Source organism: Gymnoscopelus braueri (genome assembly GCF_963280865.1).
Source record: "Gymnoscopelus braueri genome assembly, chromosome: 2".
Lineage (NCBI taxonomy): Eukaryota > Metazoa > Chordata > Actinopteri > Myctophiformes > Myctophidae > Gymnoscopelus > Gymnoscopelus braueri.
Genome location: NC_137604.1, coordinates 47,119,722 through 47,137,221, shown reverse-complemented (window position 1 = coordinate 47,137,221; position 17,500 = coordinate 47,119,722). Strand labels below are relative to the sequence as shown.

The 17,500-nt window shown below is 39.4% G+C and overlaps 2 protein-coding genes across 2 annotated transcripts in view; one reads left to right on the top strand and one right to left on the bottom strand.

Annotated features, from left to right (window-relative positions):
* Positions 1–188, bottom strand: part of krt222 (keratin 222) — a 23,483-nt gene extending 23,295 nt beyond the window's left edge. The window contains exon 1 of the mRNA XM_080417654.1: positions 156–188. The gene's annotated coding sequence lies outside the window, so the exon portion shown is untranslated. The remainder of the gene's footprint in view (positions 1–155) is intronic.
* Positions 189–8,736: 8,548 nt separating this feature from the next.
* LOC308077137 (keratin, type I cytoskeletal 19-like) lies at positions 8,737–15,586 on the top strand. Its single transcript, XM_080417714.1, has 8 exons — positions 8,737–9,245; positions 10,269–10,351; positions 10,722–10,878; positions 12,243–12,410; positions 12,548–12,673; positions 13,122–13,342; positions 13,771–13,850; positions 14,361–15,586. Exons 1-8 carry the CDS (start codon positions 8,820–8,822, stop codon positions 14,459–14,461), a joined length of 1,362 nt encoding a protein of 453 aa, XP_080273840.1. The 5' UTR covers positions 8,737–8,819; the 3' UTR covers positions 14,462–15,586.
* Positions 15,587–17,500: the final 1,914 nt, after the last annotated feature.

Genomic DNA, 17,500 nt, shown 5'->3' with positions numbered 1-17,500 from the left:
ATCTGAAAACAAGTTGAGGGGGCCATACAGGCCTGTCAGGGCACTTACCGTCTCATGGTTATTCCCACACACCCATTCAGAACAGTGCCCCCACCTATGGGGTGCTGATTATGATTAAATAACAGTTGCCGTTAAAATCACAGAACAATACACACCTGGGCGTTGCAGCCAGCTCAGTTAGCAGTGTGGGACTGATGATTTCTGCTGAGAATGCAACCCAGCCAGTTTCTATCTTGTACAGTATGTTGCTCCCACACGCTCCAAGAAAGCCTCAGTCGCACGACAATGATGCGTCAGGGAATTAAATGTGGGGTCTTAAGGCAACAAAAGGTAGTGACTAAGTTGACTGGAATCATGAAGGAGAGTGGAACATGACAGGTCGGTTAGATAACATGCTGTGTCGATAATGTTAAATGTTGTTCTCTGAGATAAAAATCAGTTTCTGAGTGGATCAAAACCCTCATACAGTAGGTGTCAGAGTCAGTGGATGGAAACCAAAACAAGCCAACCTCAGATTACACGCTTAGTGCTATCATAACAGTTCTCTGTGGTACTACGTAGACCGCTTGTACCTGACCTCTGCATTCCTCTGCATGTGGTCTTTAAGGCCGGATTTGTACTTAGCCGTGCACCAGTGTCGCGCACCGGGGATGGCAGATCTACAAGCTCACAACGTGTCACGGTGAGAAGCGTTGTGAGCTTGTAGATCGGCTATTTTCAGTATATGGTATAAATCACCCTTAAGGGTGGTCGTTAAGGAGCTCCTTGATCATGCCTCACATGATCCCTCTTAGCTCATTTTCCATGTGAGGAATTTCCAACTGGAAATAAACAAAACAGACTTAAAGCACCATGTAGCATTTATGGCAAAAATAAAATAAAATACAAAATACCCCTAGGGTTTAGTCTGTGCATCATATCACTATGCATGCAACTTAAATCTTGATTTGTAAGTCATTATCGTCTAAATCCAAAACAGCTAAAGGATTATTATAATATAAACTCTTTACTTTACTCTTTACACCATCTGGCACATGCATTCAGTTGCATTACACAATCATCAATTAAGGCCATGACAGAACTTTAAGTTGTTTCAGTTGAATTGTCAGTATGTCAGGATTAGAACAGAAACATCAAAGGCCCTGAAACTCATTATCATTCTAGCTTTCAATCTTAAGTGTAGAGAAACACTTTAAAATGTATGTTCCTATAATCCTGTGTGACTGAATCTCTGACAGGTAAATCATATAGTTGTAAAAGTAAGTTAAACTACATTATGTAAACTCATATGTATGCTAACCCACCCATTCTCTTGGATGGCATCCATGTATTTCTCAATCAGATAACTTCTCTACACTGGATTATTTCTACCAAACTAATCGGTCACGACCTGAGACATACAGTATATGTTAGATACAACATTCTGTCAGTAAATTGAACTCTGAGAAGGGTCTATTCGTAAACAATCAGTGTAAATGATTTTACTCATGCCATGCTACGTCGGTAGGATCCAGCAGTCCTGTGGTGGTTTCCTTAACAGGATCGCAGACACACATCCTTCTTCACAGCCCATGCTAAAGAGAAAAAACACATTTTAGTATGTTGTAATGCAGTAGTAATGTAGTGCCTATTCTTTGACGTTTGACAAGGAGCCGTCTGTTACAGGCTGTGTACATCATGCATGGTAGAAATAATGTAACAATCCATTAATATGGTAAATGGACTGCATTTATATAGCGCTTTTCTCCAAAGCGATTTACAATGTACTTCACATTCATTCACCCATTCACACACCAATGGCGTAGGAAAACCATGTCAGGCACCACCATGCTCATCGGGAGCAGTTAGGGATTCAGTGCAAGTACACTGTTTAATACATTTATTAATTTTAATAAATGTAATTTATAAATTTTAATAAATGTAATGATCAAATTGCTATTATACAGTAGTCAATCTTTTTTTTTTAAGTGTCAATTTTGTATTATTTATTGTATTGTTGTTATTATTATTAATAATAATAATAATAATAATAATATTTTAAAAAAAGAAAAGAAAATAGCAGACCTTGTGAGCGTGTTGATCGACAATTTTTAGCTATTTTTTAAATAGGGGTTTAAATTGTTTAAGCATAATGTGAATAAGACAAGTCTACAGTAAAAGCTCTACTAGTGGCCTCTAGAGGTCATGCTGCTACTTACTGTGTACAGTATACTGCCAACCCCTGTGCTGTCATTAGTGGGCCTAAAAATATGGACATTTTGGAGGCCTAAGTGAAGTAAGCAGTGGCTTAGAGCTCTAAGCATACTGAAGGGCCCCCAAGCAAGCAAGAAATAGGTAAAACTAATTTGAATGTAGACGCACGCCTTACTCAATTCATATGTAATGTGCAATACAGTGTACTTTATGTAAAGAGGCTTTTGACGGGAACATTGAGGAGTAAAAGGCAACCTTGAATAAATTGTGGTGACTGCATCATGCACAATACCACCCATAGGCTATATTTTTATCTGGCGGCTGGCACCATGGAGATACATGAAAACCTGTAACCGGAATAGTGGGCACCTGAGAACTCCTGGCATCATCTTAAAAAAAAAAAGGCCTGGCCCGTAGCGTGACGGTCCAGGCACACTAGGCTGCAATGCCACCCTGACAGCGTGTCGCGGGTTCGACTTCCGTTCCCAACGACCTTTGATGCGTGTCACCCCCATCTCTCTCCCCATTTCCTGTCAGCCTACTTTTGATTGATTGATTGAATATTTTATTAGGCAAAAAAATTAAAACAGCACAGTTACATTTAAAAACTTACTTTCACTATCCCTCTCTAAATAAAGGCATAAAAAGTCCCAAAATAATCTAAAAAAAAACAAAACAATATATATATATATAAACTATATAATTTATATTTATATGTATTTTATAGATGGGGGGCCAAATACATATAAACTTTTTTATTTAATTTTTTACTGACATTTAAGGCCTAATATTTCTACAATTGATACAAATTAATACAAACCTGTAGATGGATAGCCACATTAGCCAGTAATTTTTTGGGCATAAACAAGAAGTTGAAGGGTTACTGCCATTCACAGAGCCCCGCCATTAACAGGGCTAAAAACATTTTAAGGATTATACATTGTGGAAGAAAATATATACCCTCTAGAGAAAAGGCAAATAGTGCAAAGACAGGGATCCTGGAAAACTATTACGCACAGTCATAATCCGCTTTGACACCAAGCACCTCAGGGCAGGACGGTCTGCTTGTTTCTCACAAAAACAATTACACTAGGCGTGTCACACTAAGCTGTCAGTCACTGCTGTACGTGTAGGGGAAGGATGGGCACATACTTCAAACGGCTAAACAAGTCATGGCATGGTTGGTATAGTACCAGCCAGGCCGCTGGAAGCGTGGAAGGGTCACCAGGATGGTATGGTGTAGAGTATTTCTTCGTCGGATAATCACTGGCAAGGAATGTCACTGTTCTATACTATTCATTGGTCGGGAATTGACCGGGAACGCATCTGCGTGTCATTTTTAGATTTCTTTGGCTATTCAAAAAGAAGATAAAATAGAAGATATACAAGCTCATAGTGCGGCACCGAGTGCCGCGCTATGAGCTTGTAGATCTGCTATTCTTTTTGAAAAATCATGAAAATGTGCAAATATTTTAATATATACTGTACATTTTTAAAGGGACATTTTTTGACTCAAATCTTTGCTTCTGGGATTCCCTATTACAAAATATTGGGGGTCCGCGGCCAAATACATATAATGTATTTGGGGGTTCTTGACATGAAAAAGTTTGACTGATACAGAAACATACGTTTTTCAAAAGAAACTGTAGGATTTAGAAGACACTTGTAGAATCCCCCAGAAGCAAAGATTTGAACAAATGGTTGCTTTAAAATATATATATTCAAAGATTTGCACACATTTTCACGATTTAAAAAAAAATAGCAGATCTACAAGCTCATAGCGTGCCACGCTATGAGCTTGTATATCTGCTATTTTTTAAATAGCCAAATAAATCTGAAAATGACACACAGATGGTTCCCTGGTCTTAAAGGGTTAAGCTGCCTATAGCAACTACATGAAAGAGAAGAAAATAAAATGTGTATTTTGTATTTGCCTCTGAAGCCTTATAGTATACTGTACTTTGTCCCATGATGGTGTCACTCACCAGAAATCACGTATGATGCCAGACAAGAACTGGCATGTGCTGCCGAAGGACTATCATATATGCTGCTGATCCACAGTAACATGCCATCAGCCACTTTTTGATCTCTGCTCAACTGTAGCTTAAAGTTTGTCAATCTGGTTTGTGTAATTTTGAAAGCATATCCTCCAGTGTCTGTAATCATGACAGAAAAGGGTGCCTAAATGCCGCAATTACTGTACAGTGAATGGAGCTCTACCTTTGAAGCCATGCTTATTCAACGTGTTCTAAATCCTAGCATGGTGTTACCTGCGCATCACCTCCACGTGACCCATAACCAAAAAGTAGGTGCCAGTCATTTGAAGCTGAATCATCTTTGATCTGCGAGTGTTAACAGGCTGACAATGTCATCGTTAATTGTACGGAATTATGATAAATCAAAGTCATGGGAATTTATTTTGGTATTAATGATTACAAAATCGGCCAAAAAAAAAGGTCAAGTTCACATGACACAGTGTGTAAAATGAATCATACTGTCTTTTGTAATACAGAGCAGGCTTGTTGGTGCAACTACTCAAGGCTGCCTCTCACCAACAATTTTATAAATAGCTCGGATAGTATAACATTAGTGCAGGGACACAATGGTACAGTATGTGAAGATGAATGTGGAAGCTTATTGAGAGTCAGGGAACCAGCAACATTGATACCCCTGCGAAGAACAGCAAAAAAAGAGTCCTATCAAAGATGAGCTAATGGAACAGACCACATGAACCCTTGCGAGCCCACAGAGTAAGACAAAAGTGTGAACACGGTCAAATCTGGTGTTAATTTAGTGTACAAATTGATTCAGCTACAGTATGCACATAAAGCTTGCAGGCCCATTTGTTAGTACAGCTCTATCAGTAGCAGAACTGTGTAGAAGGACGCAATGAATAGGTTCAGTGCATAACTGTAGTCTGGATTTCCCAAAGGTGGCCTATTTATAGCATTGGTATTCTATTACTATTAGGCAAGACAGACAAGACTAATCTCACTTACAACTAGAAAAAGTGCTCCTCGGAGCACAGGTCTCCGCCAGGTCAGGTAGGTTATTGTGGCCTCCTGGTGGCGCTATAATAGGCCATGTGAAAAGGGTGCCATTTCTTATTAGGCCTTGCACGGCAATCGGACACTGCATTCATGGCTTGAGGCATTTTGTGCAATTTTTTTTTGTTGCTAAATTAGACCTGCTGGTGGCGCTATAACAGGCCAATGTTAAAAGGGTGGCATTTGTTCCTCAACATAGTGTGAAGGTGCGTGCAAAAGTTTGACCGCAATCCGACGGTGCGTTCATGATTTGCGGAATTTTGTTCAAAACAAGCCACTACTGCAAACTTTAGATGTCAATCTTAGCCAATGAGAATGGAATATGAAAAATCAAACACATCCGTCTTGATCACATGACTATGGAGATCATGTGTACCGATTTGCGTGAAATTTGGATAAAATCGGAAGGAGTAATATTAAAAAAATTGTTTTACGTAAGTCGGCCTCCTGGTGGCGCTATAAAAGGCAAATGTGAAAAATGCAGGGCAAAGGTTTTTCCTTGACCTCTAGGGAGTGCGCACACAAAGTTTTACACAGATCGGTGCAGTTATAGGTACAAACATGAATCGGCCTGTTATAGCGCCACCATGAGGCTGATTTGAAAATGTTCAAGTGCCATTTCTTCCTCGGCATAGTGGAAATATGCGAGCAAAATTTCACGGAAATTGCATGCTGTGTTCATGATTTGAGGCATTTTGTTCAAAACGGAGTACTTCTGCAAACTTTGGAAGCCATTTTAGCCAATCAGGATGGAATATCAAAAATCTGAAAGACCCGTTTCGTTTAATGACTATAGAGATACTGTGTAAAATATGTTTTGCACAAATTGGCCTCCTGGTGGCGCTATAAAAGGCCCATGTGAAAAATTTGGGGCAGAAGTTCGGAATTGGCATCCAGGGAGTGTGTGTGCACAGTTTCGCTGCGATCAAGGCAACGGTGGCGAAGATTAGCTGGTCACGGACGGACGGACGGACGGACGGACGGACACACGGACGGACGGACGGACGGACAGGGGGTAAAACATACTCTCTCGCCATGCTTTTCGGCCTGGCGGAGACAATAAATCAGAGATACATACATTCCTAACCACTTAAGTCCTACATAATTTGACGAATAACTAAAATAGCCGATGCAATGCATTGTGAGCTTGTAGGGCTGCTATTTATTTTATATTCATAGAAAGCATGACTTTCTGTGATCCTATGAATGATCCCAATTCAAGCAGCCTTGTGGTTCAGTCAGTGGGCTGTCTTTCTACTGTCTTTTCTTTTCTCATTCAGTCATGATAAGCTGTTCAGAAATCATCTTCAGGTGTGATCGCATTGTACTTGTGTGTGTTAAGGTCACCTAATAAAAACTTGCAGACAAGCCGACCCGGAACAACACAGACCAACTTTGATCCCCCAAAAATCATGACATGACATGAGTGCTAATCGTAGATAACCCTTTAATCTATCATAGTATCTTATAAACAGTAATTGAAAGGAGATTTAAAGGTCCAAGAAACCTGACAGATTAGAGAGTTGTTGACAGATTAAAAGGTGGTACAGGAAGCATGTATTCATGTTTTGATTGATATCGTAGTCCTGGTTTTGGTTCAAAAGTACATATCGAGCTGAATAGGGCCAGGTGGTCCATAGAAAACCAACGTTCTTTCATTAGTGGTTGTATTCTTTAACTGTAGCACTTATGCCACTGTGCCGATCCTTATTTAGTGATTTGACTCTAATAACAGACATGTGATATCTTTGTCATGAATAGTTTGTTGTCAGTGATGATCCTGAAGTTTTCATCTATCTGTAACATCACAATCATTTTTATCAACAGACATTATATACACTCAACAGCGCCCCAATGACAACTGCTGAGTAATTTTCCCAATGAAAACATGTATTCAGTATCAGCTACAATAAATAAAAGATTATACCACTTGAGCTGTTTTGTTGAATACAAGGCAATAAAAAGTAGCAGATGAAATAAGATGCAAGCTTCAACAAGTTAATGATCCTGAAAGATCAAGGTTAACATTTATAATAAAAGACGGATGCTTTAGCTTTTTATCAACACCTAATTTGTAGATTAGGCCTCACCCTGAACCGGAACAAAACCTGTTCTAAATTGTATTAGAAGTGACACACAACCTAAAACTCCAAAAGTTCAGGAAGCCTAGGCTATCGCATATCTCATGTCAAAATATTGGGTGCATGAATTTGAAATAAATAAATGCTTGCCTAATGGTCCATGGAATACCAACAACCTAAGGCTGCTAATACAGGAAAATTAAAGCAGTTTTTTGCGTCAATGTTTGCTCGGATGAGTCTCAAATGAGTCCCCTGGTACTTAAAGCAGCAATATGTAACTTTTTTTAATGAATATATAAATAAATAAAAACAATGCAATGTTGTCCAATCTGTATGGTAGAGTATGTTAATACAATATAACTTATTCAATTCGGGCTGCTGTATATTTGGTCTCCCTGCTCTTCTATTGAGACATTTAGATCCTGTGTCTAGGTGAGACATGACCTTTCACACGATCCCGTTTCTGGTTTGACACGAATTATGACCTGAAGGTCAAGATTACATTTATCCTCTGATTAAGCAGGCAGCTCAATGGTAAAGATTTCAGCACTTGTGCAGGTGACTGGGGTTCAAGTCCGGGGTAGAATAGGAAAGTTACATGGTGCAGCTTTCAAATCATATAACTGAGATGAGTGTAATTGCGAGTGAGTAGGCTCCTAAGAAATTACCTTTTATCATGTCATGAATCTCAAAGCAATGTGAAAGAACAGGTGATGTTACAGTATTTTACTATATTTTATTACTCTCCCTTCCCATGTAAAACGACTTTGTGTAGGCACTACTATATAAATCTGAGGTATTATTACTATTATTATTATGGTTACAAGAATGTCTGTGTGCCTGAGTGTATGAGAGAGTAACCTATTTGTGTTCCTATATGTGATAGACAGTGTTGGGTAAAATTGGGTAGGTAGGCTACTCAATTTGAAAAGTTGAAAGCTTGTGTTGGCTATTTAACTTATATTCAAAGCAAATGCAACTTCTCTGACATTAGTGGGTATACATTTTAACTAGGTAGCTATTAATTACTTAAATAAGGATACCTTGGCAAAATATCTCAGTAGCCTACTTTGATAAAATGTTAGATTCTCATATGGGTAGCCTACTCCAACTGCACTGCAAAGTAGTCAATATCCATTTGGGAAAAAATGGCACAGAGTGTGCCTTAATGGCTTAAGCAAGACCAGCAGACATAAAAAATACTACCACAGACGCCTAAAATACTGTCACATTAAACTTGCCCCAATTAGTATTTGCCATGGCATGAAGTTTGGAATGACAACCAGCTCTCTCTCTCACGCACACCCTGGTGTGACACACCTGTGTGATCACAGCATCATCACTACAACACGTCGGTCTCTGCAGCCACGCCCACTCTGGATCAGCATATAAATTCTACGACCTTGGGCTAGATAGTTCACATAACTCATACCATCCGTAGGTTTGACTTTGACAGGTTGTTTAACGGTTGTTTAAGGCTATTCGACGCAGTCGCAGCATGAGTATCACCATGAGCTCCAGATCATCATATCGCTCCAACATGTCACAGCCTTCTTCTAATATGTCCTACGCACCTGTGGGGTACTCCTCCAGATCCGGGTCGTACAGGTCACCGAGTGTCCACGGCGGAGCCGGGGGACGAAATGTACGCGTGTCTTACTCCACGCTGAAGGGGTCCCAAGGCGGCTTTGACCTCTCAGGCGCATTGGGGTCCGCAGGGGGAGACAACGGTTGCGGGATCAACGAGAAGGCCACCATGCAGAACCTCAACGACCGCCTGGCCACCTACCTGCAGAAGGTGCACTCCCTGGAGACCGCCAATGCGCAGCTGGAGCGTCAGATCCGCGAGTGGTACGAGAAGCAGGCTCCTGATGTCAGGGACCACAGCAAGTATGAGGCGATCATCGCGGACCTGCAGAAACAGGTGAGAATGAGGTCCTCATCAGTGGTGGAAAAAGTACTCATATTTTTTACTTTGATAGGTAAAAGTAGCAATACTGCAATGTTGAAATACTCTGTTACAAGTAAAAGTCCCCGAATTCTAAATTTACTTGAGTAAAAGTACAAAAGTATTGGTATCACAAATGTACTTCAAGTACCAAAAGTAGAAAGTAGGCCTACTCGTTATGCAGAATGTCCCATTTCACACGTTTTCAAATGTATAGAAATCTTTTTAAAATAGCAAATCTACAAACTCACAATGTGCATTGTGAGCTTGTAGATCGGCTATTTTCAAATGGCCAAAATGTATATAGGGCTGAAGTGGTTACTGACTGTATGTTTTGTGATAATAATCCAAATCTACAAAGTAACTGGTAACTAAAGTTTAAAAATAATTGTTGTGGAGTAAAATTATAATATTAGCCTCTGAGATCTAGTGGAGTAGAACTATAAGTACAGAAAATTGGAAATACTCCAGTAAAGTAAAGAAAATACCTAAAAATATTACTTAAGTACTGTAAATGAGTAAATGTACTTAGTTACTTTACACCACTGATCCTCATAGCACAGCCTATTACCACAGGAGGATGTAGATCAAAATATCGAAACATGAATTTGTGTTGGAAGCACATATATACAGATGCGTTTGTTTCATTACATAAATTAATAGGGCATCACTTACAGATTCTAATGAACCCACATTCAAGCAGCAGCAGCATAAGGAACTATAGGGATACAGCCTATAGTTGTTGTTTTTTTCTTTCTTTCTTTTTTCTTAGAAATATCAAACCATTGTTGCACTTAGGCTACCAGGTTATGTTTTGAGTCTTGGAAAATAAGCGAATTAAATAGGGTTTGCAATCGCCCTTAATTGTTCCCCTGATGTAATTTTTTGCTGTGCATGGCAGCTAAATTGTGCAAATATTAATTAGTCTTATTAAGGCAGCTCATGCAAATGCGTTGAAGCATAATTTATTGGCAATTAATCACTGTCTTTTTAACTCAGATCAACAGTGCTACACTGGAAAATTCTAGGATCCTTCTACAGATTGACAATGCCAAATTGGCAGCAGATGATTTTAAACTCAAGTAAGTGGAAAGACTTATTCCTGGTGTGTGTGTGTGTGTGTGTGTGTGTGTGTGTGTGTGTGTGTGTGTGTGTGTGTGTGTGTGTGTGTGTGTGTGTGTGTGTGTGTGTGTGTGTGTGTGTGTGTGTGTGTGTGTGCACGTGCACACTTGTGTGTGTTTTACAAAAATCTGTAAGATTTCACAATTAACTTGCGATAAAAAGGTAACTGTAATTGTTTGGAATATTGTCCCAGAAGCATAACGGTCAGTTTAGAATTGAAACTGGTGGAACTGGATTTCTGTGCAGGTTCCAGCTTATTTTATTATTGGTTGCAACATCGCCTCAGGAAGGACAGTAACATGAACCTTTGTGTGCCTTTCCCCATGACAGGTTTGAGAATGAGATGGCACTGTGCATGTCTGTGGAGACCGACATCGCCGGACTGCGTAGGTTTTTGGATGAGCTGACCATGGCCCGGTCAGACCTGGAGATGCAGGTTGAGGGCCTCAAGGAGGAGCTGGTGTACCTCAAGAAGAACCATGAAGAGGTGAGTTTCAACAATCTTTCCAAATCAGCATAAAACTATTCTGGTTTTCAAATTTCTCCACAACAAAATGAGTTTGACACGATGAAGAGCCCAGGCTGGAAATGTTGTCATTAAAATGTATTGGAGTTTTTTTCTCCATGCATTTACGCATGGAAAATGCACCATGCCTAAATGCATTATTTTTGTTAATTCCAGGGTTGAGTTTTAAGTCTTTTTAGCAAAATTTTACTTACCAATAGAAAGGAAGGTAATTGTTTGCATAACATTACAGTAAATATTCTCACAAGTATTATGGGAAGCATCTCTTATACTAACAGTGATCTGTTTGCAGATCCTGTTTGAATTGTCTGTCAAGCCTTTAATTTGTGTATCTCAAAGGTTGTCAGCATTTGTCCCTCCCTTGTCATGTAACATGACCCACATGACTTATATCCCACATAAGAAAGCACACGATAGTAGGGGCTGTTAGAAGTTTCTCGCTTAAAGGAGTAGTTCACCCCCCAAAAAATATATTTCCTATCAATTACACACCCCATTTTCTTAGTCCAGGCCAGTCTATATTGTAAATACTATTACATCATATTGATCAGGGTACTCAATATAAGGGCATTTGCGGTTTATCGATATTTTTTTGGAGATCAGCTGATCGAACAACTTCCCACTTGGTTCCCTCGGGTCTATGGCAATACGCACGGCCCATATATGGGCGCATCGGTCAGATCGGCGGTGCTGGACAACTGGCAATCCAACCAACTCAACACTAGGCACTGCACTCCTTCGGGTCCTCGGTGATGCGTGCACCGCATTTGACTTCCCTAAAAAGGATTAGGCAAAAATATGAATATCCCACTTACAGTAGGTCCAATTACCATATCACAAAAAGATGCATTATCATAATCATCATACAAGACTTTACTATAAAAGTAATTTGTCCCAAAGACACAGTTATTAACACGTAATCACACCAAAAGGTCGGACTCCCTTCATCAAGATCTCGACTGTCCAGTGAAAGCCTTTGTGAAAGCATCTGTTACTCCCAAGTTGCGGTTTAAACCGTCTTATTTACATAATATTCAAGGAAGTAGTTTCCCATGTATCATCTGTAACGTCTTACGTATACAAACAGATCACACAGAACCTGTTTTGAATTGTCCCAAAGCCACAATTAACATAAATGGTCATGCCAAACAGTCTGTCTCTTCAATAAGATCCAACGTCCACTGAAAGCCTAATGCTTTGGTGAAAAAAGATTTTACTGTGCAAACTGTACAGTTTACTGCTGTGCAAACTGTACAGTAAAATCTTTTTTTTTGGAACTTGAAGTTGTTTTCCTTTCTGACGCTTCCTCACTCTGTGTCCTGTAGGATCTTGCTGCCATGCGTAGCCAAATTAGTTCCGGCTCTGTAAACGTGGAGATGGATTCAGGTCCTCCCCAGCAGGACCTGAACCAGATTATGCAAGAGATCAGAGCTCAGTATGAGGGCATGATTGACAAGAACCGCCTTCAAATGGAGACCTGGTACAAGGGACAGGTACAAGACATTGGATTAAATGTTCACTACACTAATCTTTGTTTCGTAGACCAACTATTAATCTGCAAACAGCTTTTATACAAAATGACAGGAAACGTGATCATTTGTTCCTAATCCTAATCATGTCATTCTTCCAGTTTGATGAGCTGAACAAACAGGTGGAAACCACAACAACTGTCCTCCAGTCTTCACACAGTGAGATCAGCGATCTCAAGAGGACCCTCCAGGCAATGCAAATTGAGTTGCAGTCTCAACTCAGCATGGTAAGACTGCCAAGACACGCACGCACACACACACACACACACACACACACACACACACACACACACACACGCACACTGAGGTAGTATATGCTTGAGCAGAGCCTACTAGAACAGACCGCTTATCTGTTCTGCTTCCGCTTTTGCTCACTGCTATTCTGATTTCTGGTGTGGAAGCCACCGGGTAATTTTGTCTGATATATTTACACACTTCCGCTCTCTTCAACAGTAAAATCTCAACAAATTAGTAATCACCTGTTAGTTCCTCATGCCTTCCCCGTGAGTTATGCTTTACCACCCAGGTTTTGTGCTCGAAGGAAACAGATGAGTTCGAATCAAGCAAACTCAATGATAGGAAGATGAGTTAGAATTGAGCCAGTCAAGTGCATTGCACACTCTCATATCTCTATTTCAGTCTTACCCGCTTGCTCTGTCTTTTCTTGTCATGTAGAAATCAAACGTGGAAAGCCAGCTGGGAGAGACAGAGAGCAGTTATCAGCTCCAACTGAACCAGCTGCAGGCCATGGTCAATAGCCTGGAGGCTGACCTTGGCCAGGTCAAGAATGACATTAACAGGCAGTCTTCTGAGTACCAGATGCTGCTGGATATCAAGACCAGGTTGGAGATGGAGATTGCTGAGTACAGGAGACTGCTGGACGGAGAGGATGTGCAGTAAGGACACCGTTAACCACTTAAGCCCTTTATATACTTCGTCATAAGACGAATAGCGATCTACAGGCTCACAACGTGTCTCACCATACCCAAAATAGGGACGCCAGCTTGAAAGTGGTTAAGAACTCTATACTGAAAGATCCTGAGCGTTAATTTTTTACACTCTGAGTTACACTGACACTCTCAGAGTTGAATTAAAACTCAGGATTTTGCAGTGTACGTATTGCAAATCTGCAAGTTGTAATACAATTAGTATTAGTTTTATGCAAGGTGTCTAAGAGGAATCAATTGTTTATTTGTTTAATACTTGTATACAAGCAGGACAATTAATAATGTTAAAGATTGCCAGGTCATGTGTCTGAACATTTTGATTGTTTTCATTGGAATGGAAAGAACTGAAATTATGTCTTTCTTTTCTCTGTTATCAGGAAAAGTGTTGTAAAGACTGTCGAGTTCCAGCAGGTCACGCAGGTCAAGGAGGTCGTCGTGGAGGTCAAGGAGGTCAAACGTAAGTTTCCTTTATGCTGTAAACTTCCATACTGTAGGTACAAGCTTCGTTTCAAACATTACTTTTAAAAAAACATTGGTGTCAGAGATGGTGTATTGGTGGTCAGAAATGTTATACTAGGGGTCAAATATGTTGTACTGGTGGTCACAGCAGAGCTGGTAAAGTACTGGTTGAAAAACATGTTCCTCTGGACTGGAGTCACTTTTATACACTTGATGGCCTGTCATTGTTTCATACAATTTTACTACAGTCTAAAAGAGGAATGGAAAGCTCTCCCTCCTTTTAAAGTAAAAATGAAAGTGTTTTATCAATCTAAATCAGATAAGGGGACTGAAATCATACAAGATCAGCCCTGCAATGATTCTTCACTGGCACTAGTATGAAAATAGTTACCTAATTCTGCCACTTGGGGTCGCTAATTACGTAGAGTGTGAAGTGCAGCTTTGGAACTGGAAGGCCTTAATACATTAAAGTTCACTAATGGTTCAATTGTTTTCCTTTTCCTCCCAGCTGTCATTCAAAAGAGAATACGGACAGTGATCGAGGAGATTGTGGATGGAAAGGTGGTGTCCCGCACGGTGGATGAGGATTTGGAGGACATCTCAAATTAGTGAAGGAAAGGTGGTGTCCCGCATGGTGGATGAGGATGTGGACGAGGTCCAGAAGTAGTGATGGAAAGGTGGTGTCCTACACAGTGGATGAGGGTGAACGTCATCAAGACGTACAGTAGCTCCATCCCGGATCTCATCACATCTGGGTCCAATTGTAGATGTCAATAATAATTCACATTTGGAACTAATTCTATCTAAATATATTGATCATTTAATAAAAGCCTTTGTTAAGGAACTTCCTTCGTTAATAGAAGATACTTGTTTAGCTGGGCTAAACAATTCTCATTTTCCGGTAACTATGGGTGTGGAAAGTCTATGCATGAATATTGACCACCAGGACGCTGTACACTCTTTGAAATGCTTCCTTTCAGTGAGGGACTCTACATCCCCCTCTGGGTTCCTGTTACAATTGACTGATTGGATTGTATAATGTAATGTTTCTGTTCATATTTGGGACTTTTGCTAAATATTGCCAATCAGTTTTTTCTCTCCATTTTATCTCTTGGTACATATATTATTTATTGTTTGCTTTTGGTAATGGAACCCAATTATTGGAATTGGACAAAATTTAAATTATTTTCATAACACACAAATGTTCACAACAAAATAACGATTTTCTTGATTTGATTATTTCCAAGGACCTAAATTACACAGTACAAACCTCCACCAATGCAACGCGTTGTAAGCTTGTAGATCTGTTATTTTCACTACTTCTTAGAAGGGGCTCTTTTTTTATGGAATTTCTTTGCTAATCTATTAAATTCTCTTGAAAAATGGTTTGAAATGTCTTAATTCCAGAAAGTTATATTTACTCGTGACCCATAAAAATGGGTCTGTGACGGAAACAGTGTAATAGAGTACATTATTTTAATCACTTGGATATTACTGTACTGACAACGATGGGTTATGCATGGGAAAACTCAGTTGTGCCTGCACATAACAGATGAAAAATGTATTAATACTACATCTGTACAATTTGTTTTTATGTGATTGCTGTAATGTACAAATGTGTGAATGTAGAAGTGACTCGCAGACACCCCACAATAGGGATGCTATGGTTCATGCTGTGGTTAATGTATGAAATGCAATCCTAAATAAATAAAGTTTGATTCATTTTTCACCTGAGCTATCTGTGTAGTCTTCCATTGAAGATTCAACTTAACAGCTGTAGCAAAAGTTATATTCAAACTCAAAGATTCTATATTAGCTGTGCAAGGTACAGTATAGGCTACTGTAAGTAATTAACATATTAACCACCTACCCCTTGCATAGCCTGAAGGTCATTTGCATACAAACTTTTCTTGGAAAGGAAAAGGAATTTAGACTGATCTGCGGATTCAACCTTCAGCATCCTTTTCACTAATGATTTCATTGTAAATTTTGATAAACATAACTATGTATCTGTCTGTTTTGTCCATCTTTCTAATTTAAGTAACTGCATTTCTGCTTTCTGTCTGTTCATCTCTGTCAGTGGTGGAAAAAGTACTGACATTTTTTACTAAAGTAAAAGTATGAATACCACAATCTAGAAATACTACTGCTTGAGTAAAAGTACAAAAGTACAAAAGTTCCATATTATGTATACAACTCTTTTGAAAATAGCAGATCTACTGAAGCTCACAATGCGATGCGTTGTGAGCTTAAAATTGTACCTCAAAATTGTACTTAAGTACAGTACTTGAGTAAATGTACTTAGTTACTTTAAAGTTTACACACCACTGATCTCTGTTATCTCCCTGTCTTTCCAAGACTCTGCCTTTCACTCCCGGCCCGCACTGTAGTTTTCCTAACAACCTGTAGATGGCAGTATATTCAAAATGATGAGTTGAACTTGTCACACTTTCCTGAGTACTTGGATTTTAGTCAATGGTGTTGCTCAATTGCTACTGCACTGTCTGCAGGGATTCCTGATTCAGTTCATAATCATTTTTGCTCGGATTACCTCATGGCCATGAATATAACAATTAAGAGCAAGTATTTGTATCCCATAGATTTCTTAAAGGGACCCTACATTGCGATCTTCAGTAGCTGCATTAACGTCTAACTGTCACTTTGATGCTAGTTAGGCTTCTTGGGGCTAATAATAATAATAATAATAATAATAACAATAATAATAATTATTACCCTTATGATGAGATTCAAGTAATATAAGATAGTTGTGTTTTTCAAAGCATTATGGTCAGTGTCATGTATAAAGCTGTATCCTAATCATTTCAACTTATAGACCATTGCCCAGCCTACATGCAGTGTCACAGCACCTACATGTCGTTTTCATAATTGTCATAAAACACGACATTTCACCTTTACTTCACAAATGCCCCATGACCACAAAAGCCTATACTTCTAGTTTTGAATGCATTTGAACCTTTTGCCTGTTGCCATATATAAAGGCCAATATAACCAGTTGATATCAGTGGTAAATCACGAAGAGAAAATACAATCTATAAGCACACAATGCGTGCGTTGTGAGCTTGTAGATCTGCCATTTTCAAAAGATTTGTATACATTTTAGACATAACTTTTACTTCTGGTACTGTAGCCTACTTTAAGTATATTTTGATGCCAATACTTTTGTATTTTTACTCAAGTAAATTTTGAATACGAACTTGTAGGCCTACTTGTAACAGAGTAGGCTATTTCTACAATAGGGTATTGATTCTTTTACTTGAGTAAAACATTTGAGTACTTCTTCCATCACTGAATAAAGCTGCATATAGCACATGTAAAGCTACAGACAACTACAGTGTCGCCTTTTATTTGTCATTCTGGCTGGTAGCCATAGATGGAAGCTCGTAGTCGTAAGTCACGACTTAAATGATGACAAAATTCTGCACCACCACGGGAAACCATGACGTCAACACACTCACAGCACAGTCACATCCTCGGTGACGTCACCGTATGGATTTGATAGTAAGCAGGTTATTATTGCCATCTGCTGGATGGTCTCAGCCACTAGCCTGACATTACGTCATTGGTAGGAAACGGTGTCAGCAGCACTGGATCGAAATAGCCTGGGAGTGCGGCTCTGAATACAAAAAA

What these genes read in the sequence shown, in the direction of transcription:
- LOC308077137 (XM_080417714.1), top strand. Translation starts at nt 8,820, where the DNA reads ATGAGTATCACCATGAGCTCCAGATCATCATATCGCTCCAACATGTCA. An exon ending in AGACCTGGTACAAGGGACAG is followed by an intron (nt 12,411 to 12,547) that starts GTACAAGACATT and finishes TCATTCTTCCAG; the next exon opens with TTTGATGAGCTGAACAAACA. An exon ending in CTGGACGGAGAGGATGTGCA is followed by an intron (nt 13,343 to 13,770) that starts GTAAGGACACCG and finishes CTCTGTTATCAG; the next exon opens with GAAAAGTGTTGTAAAGACTG.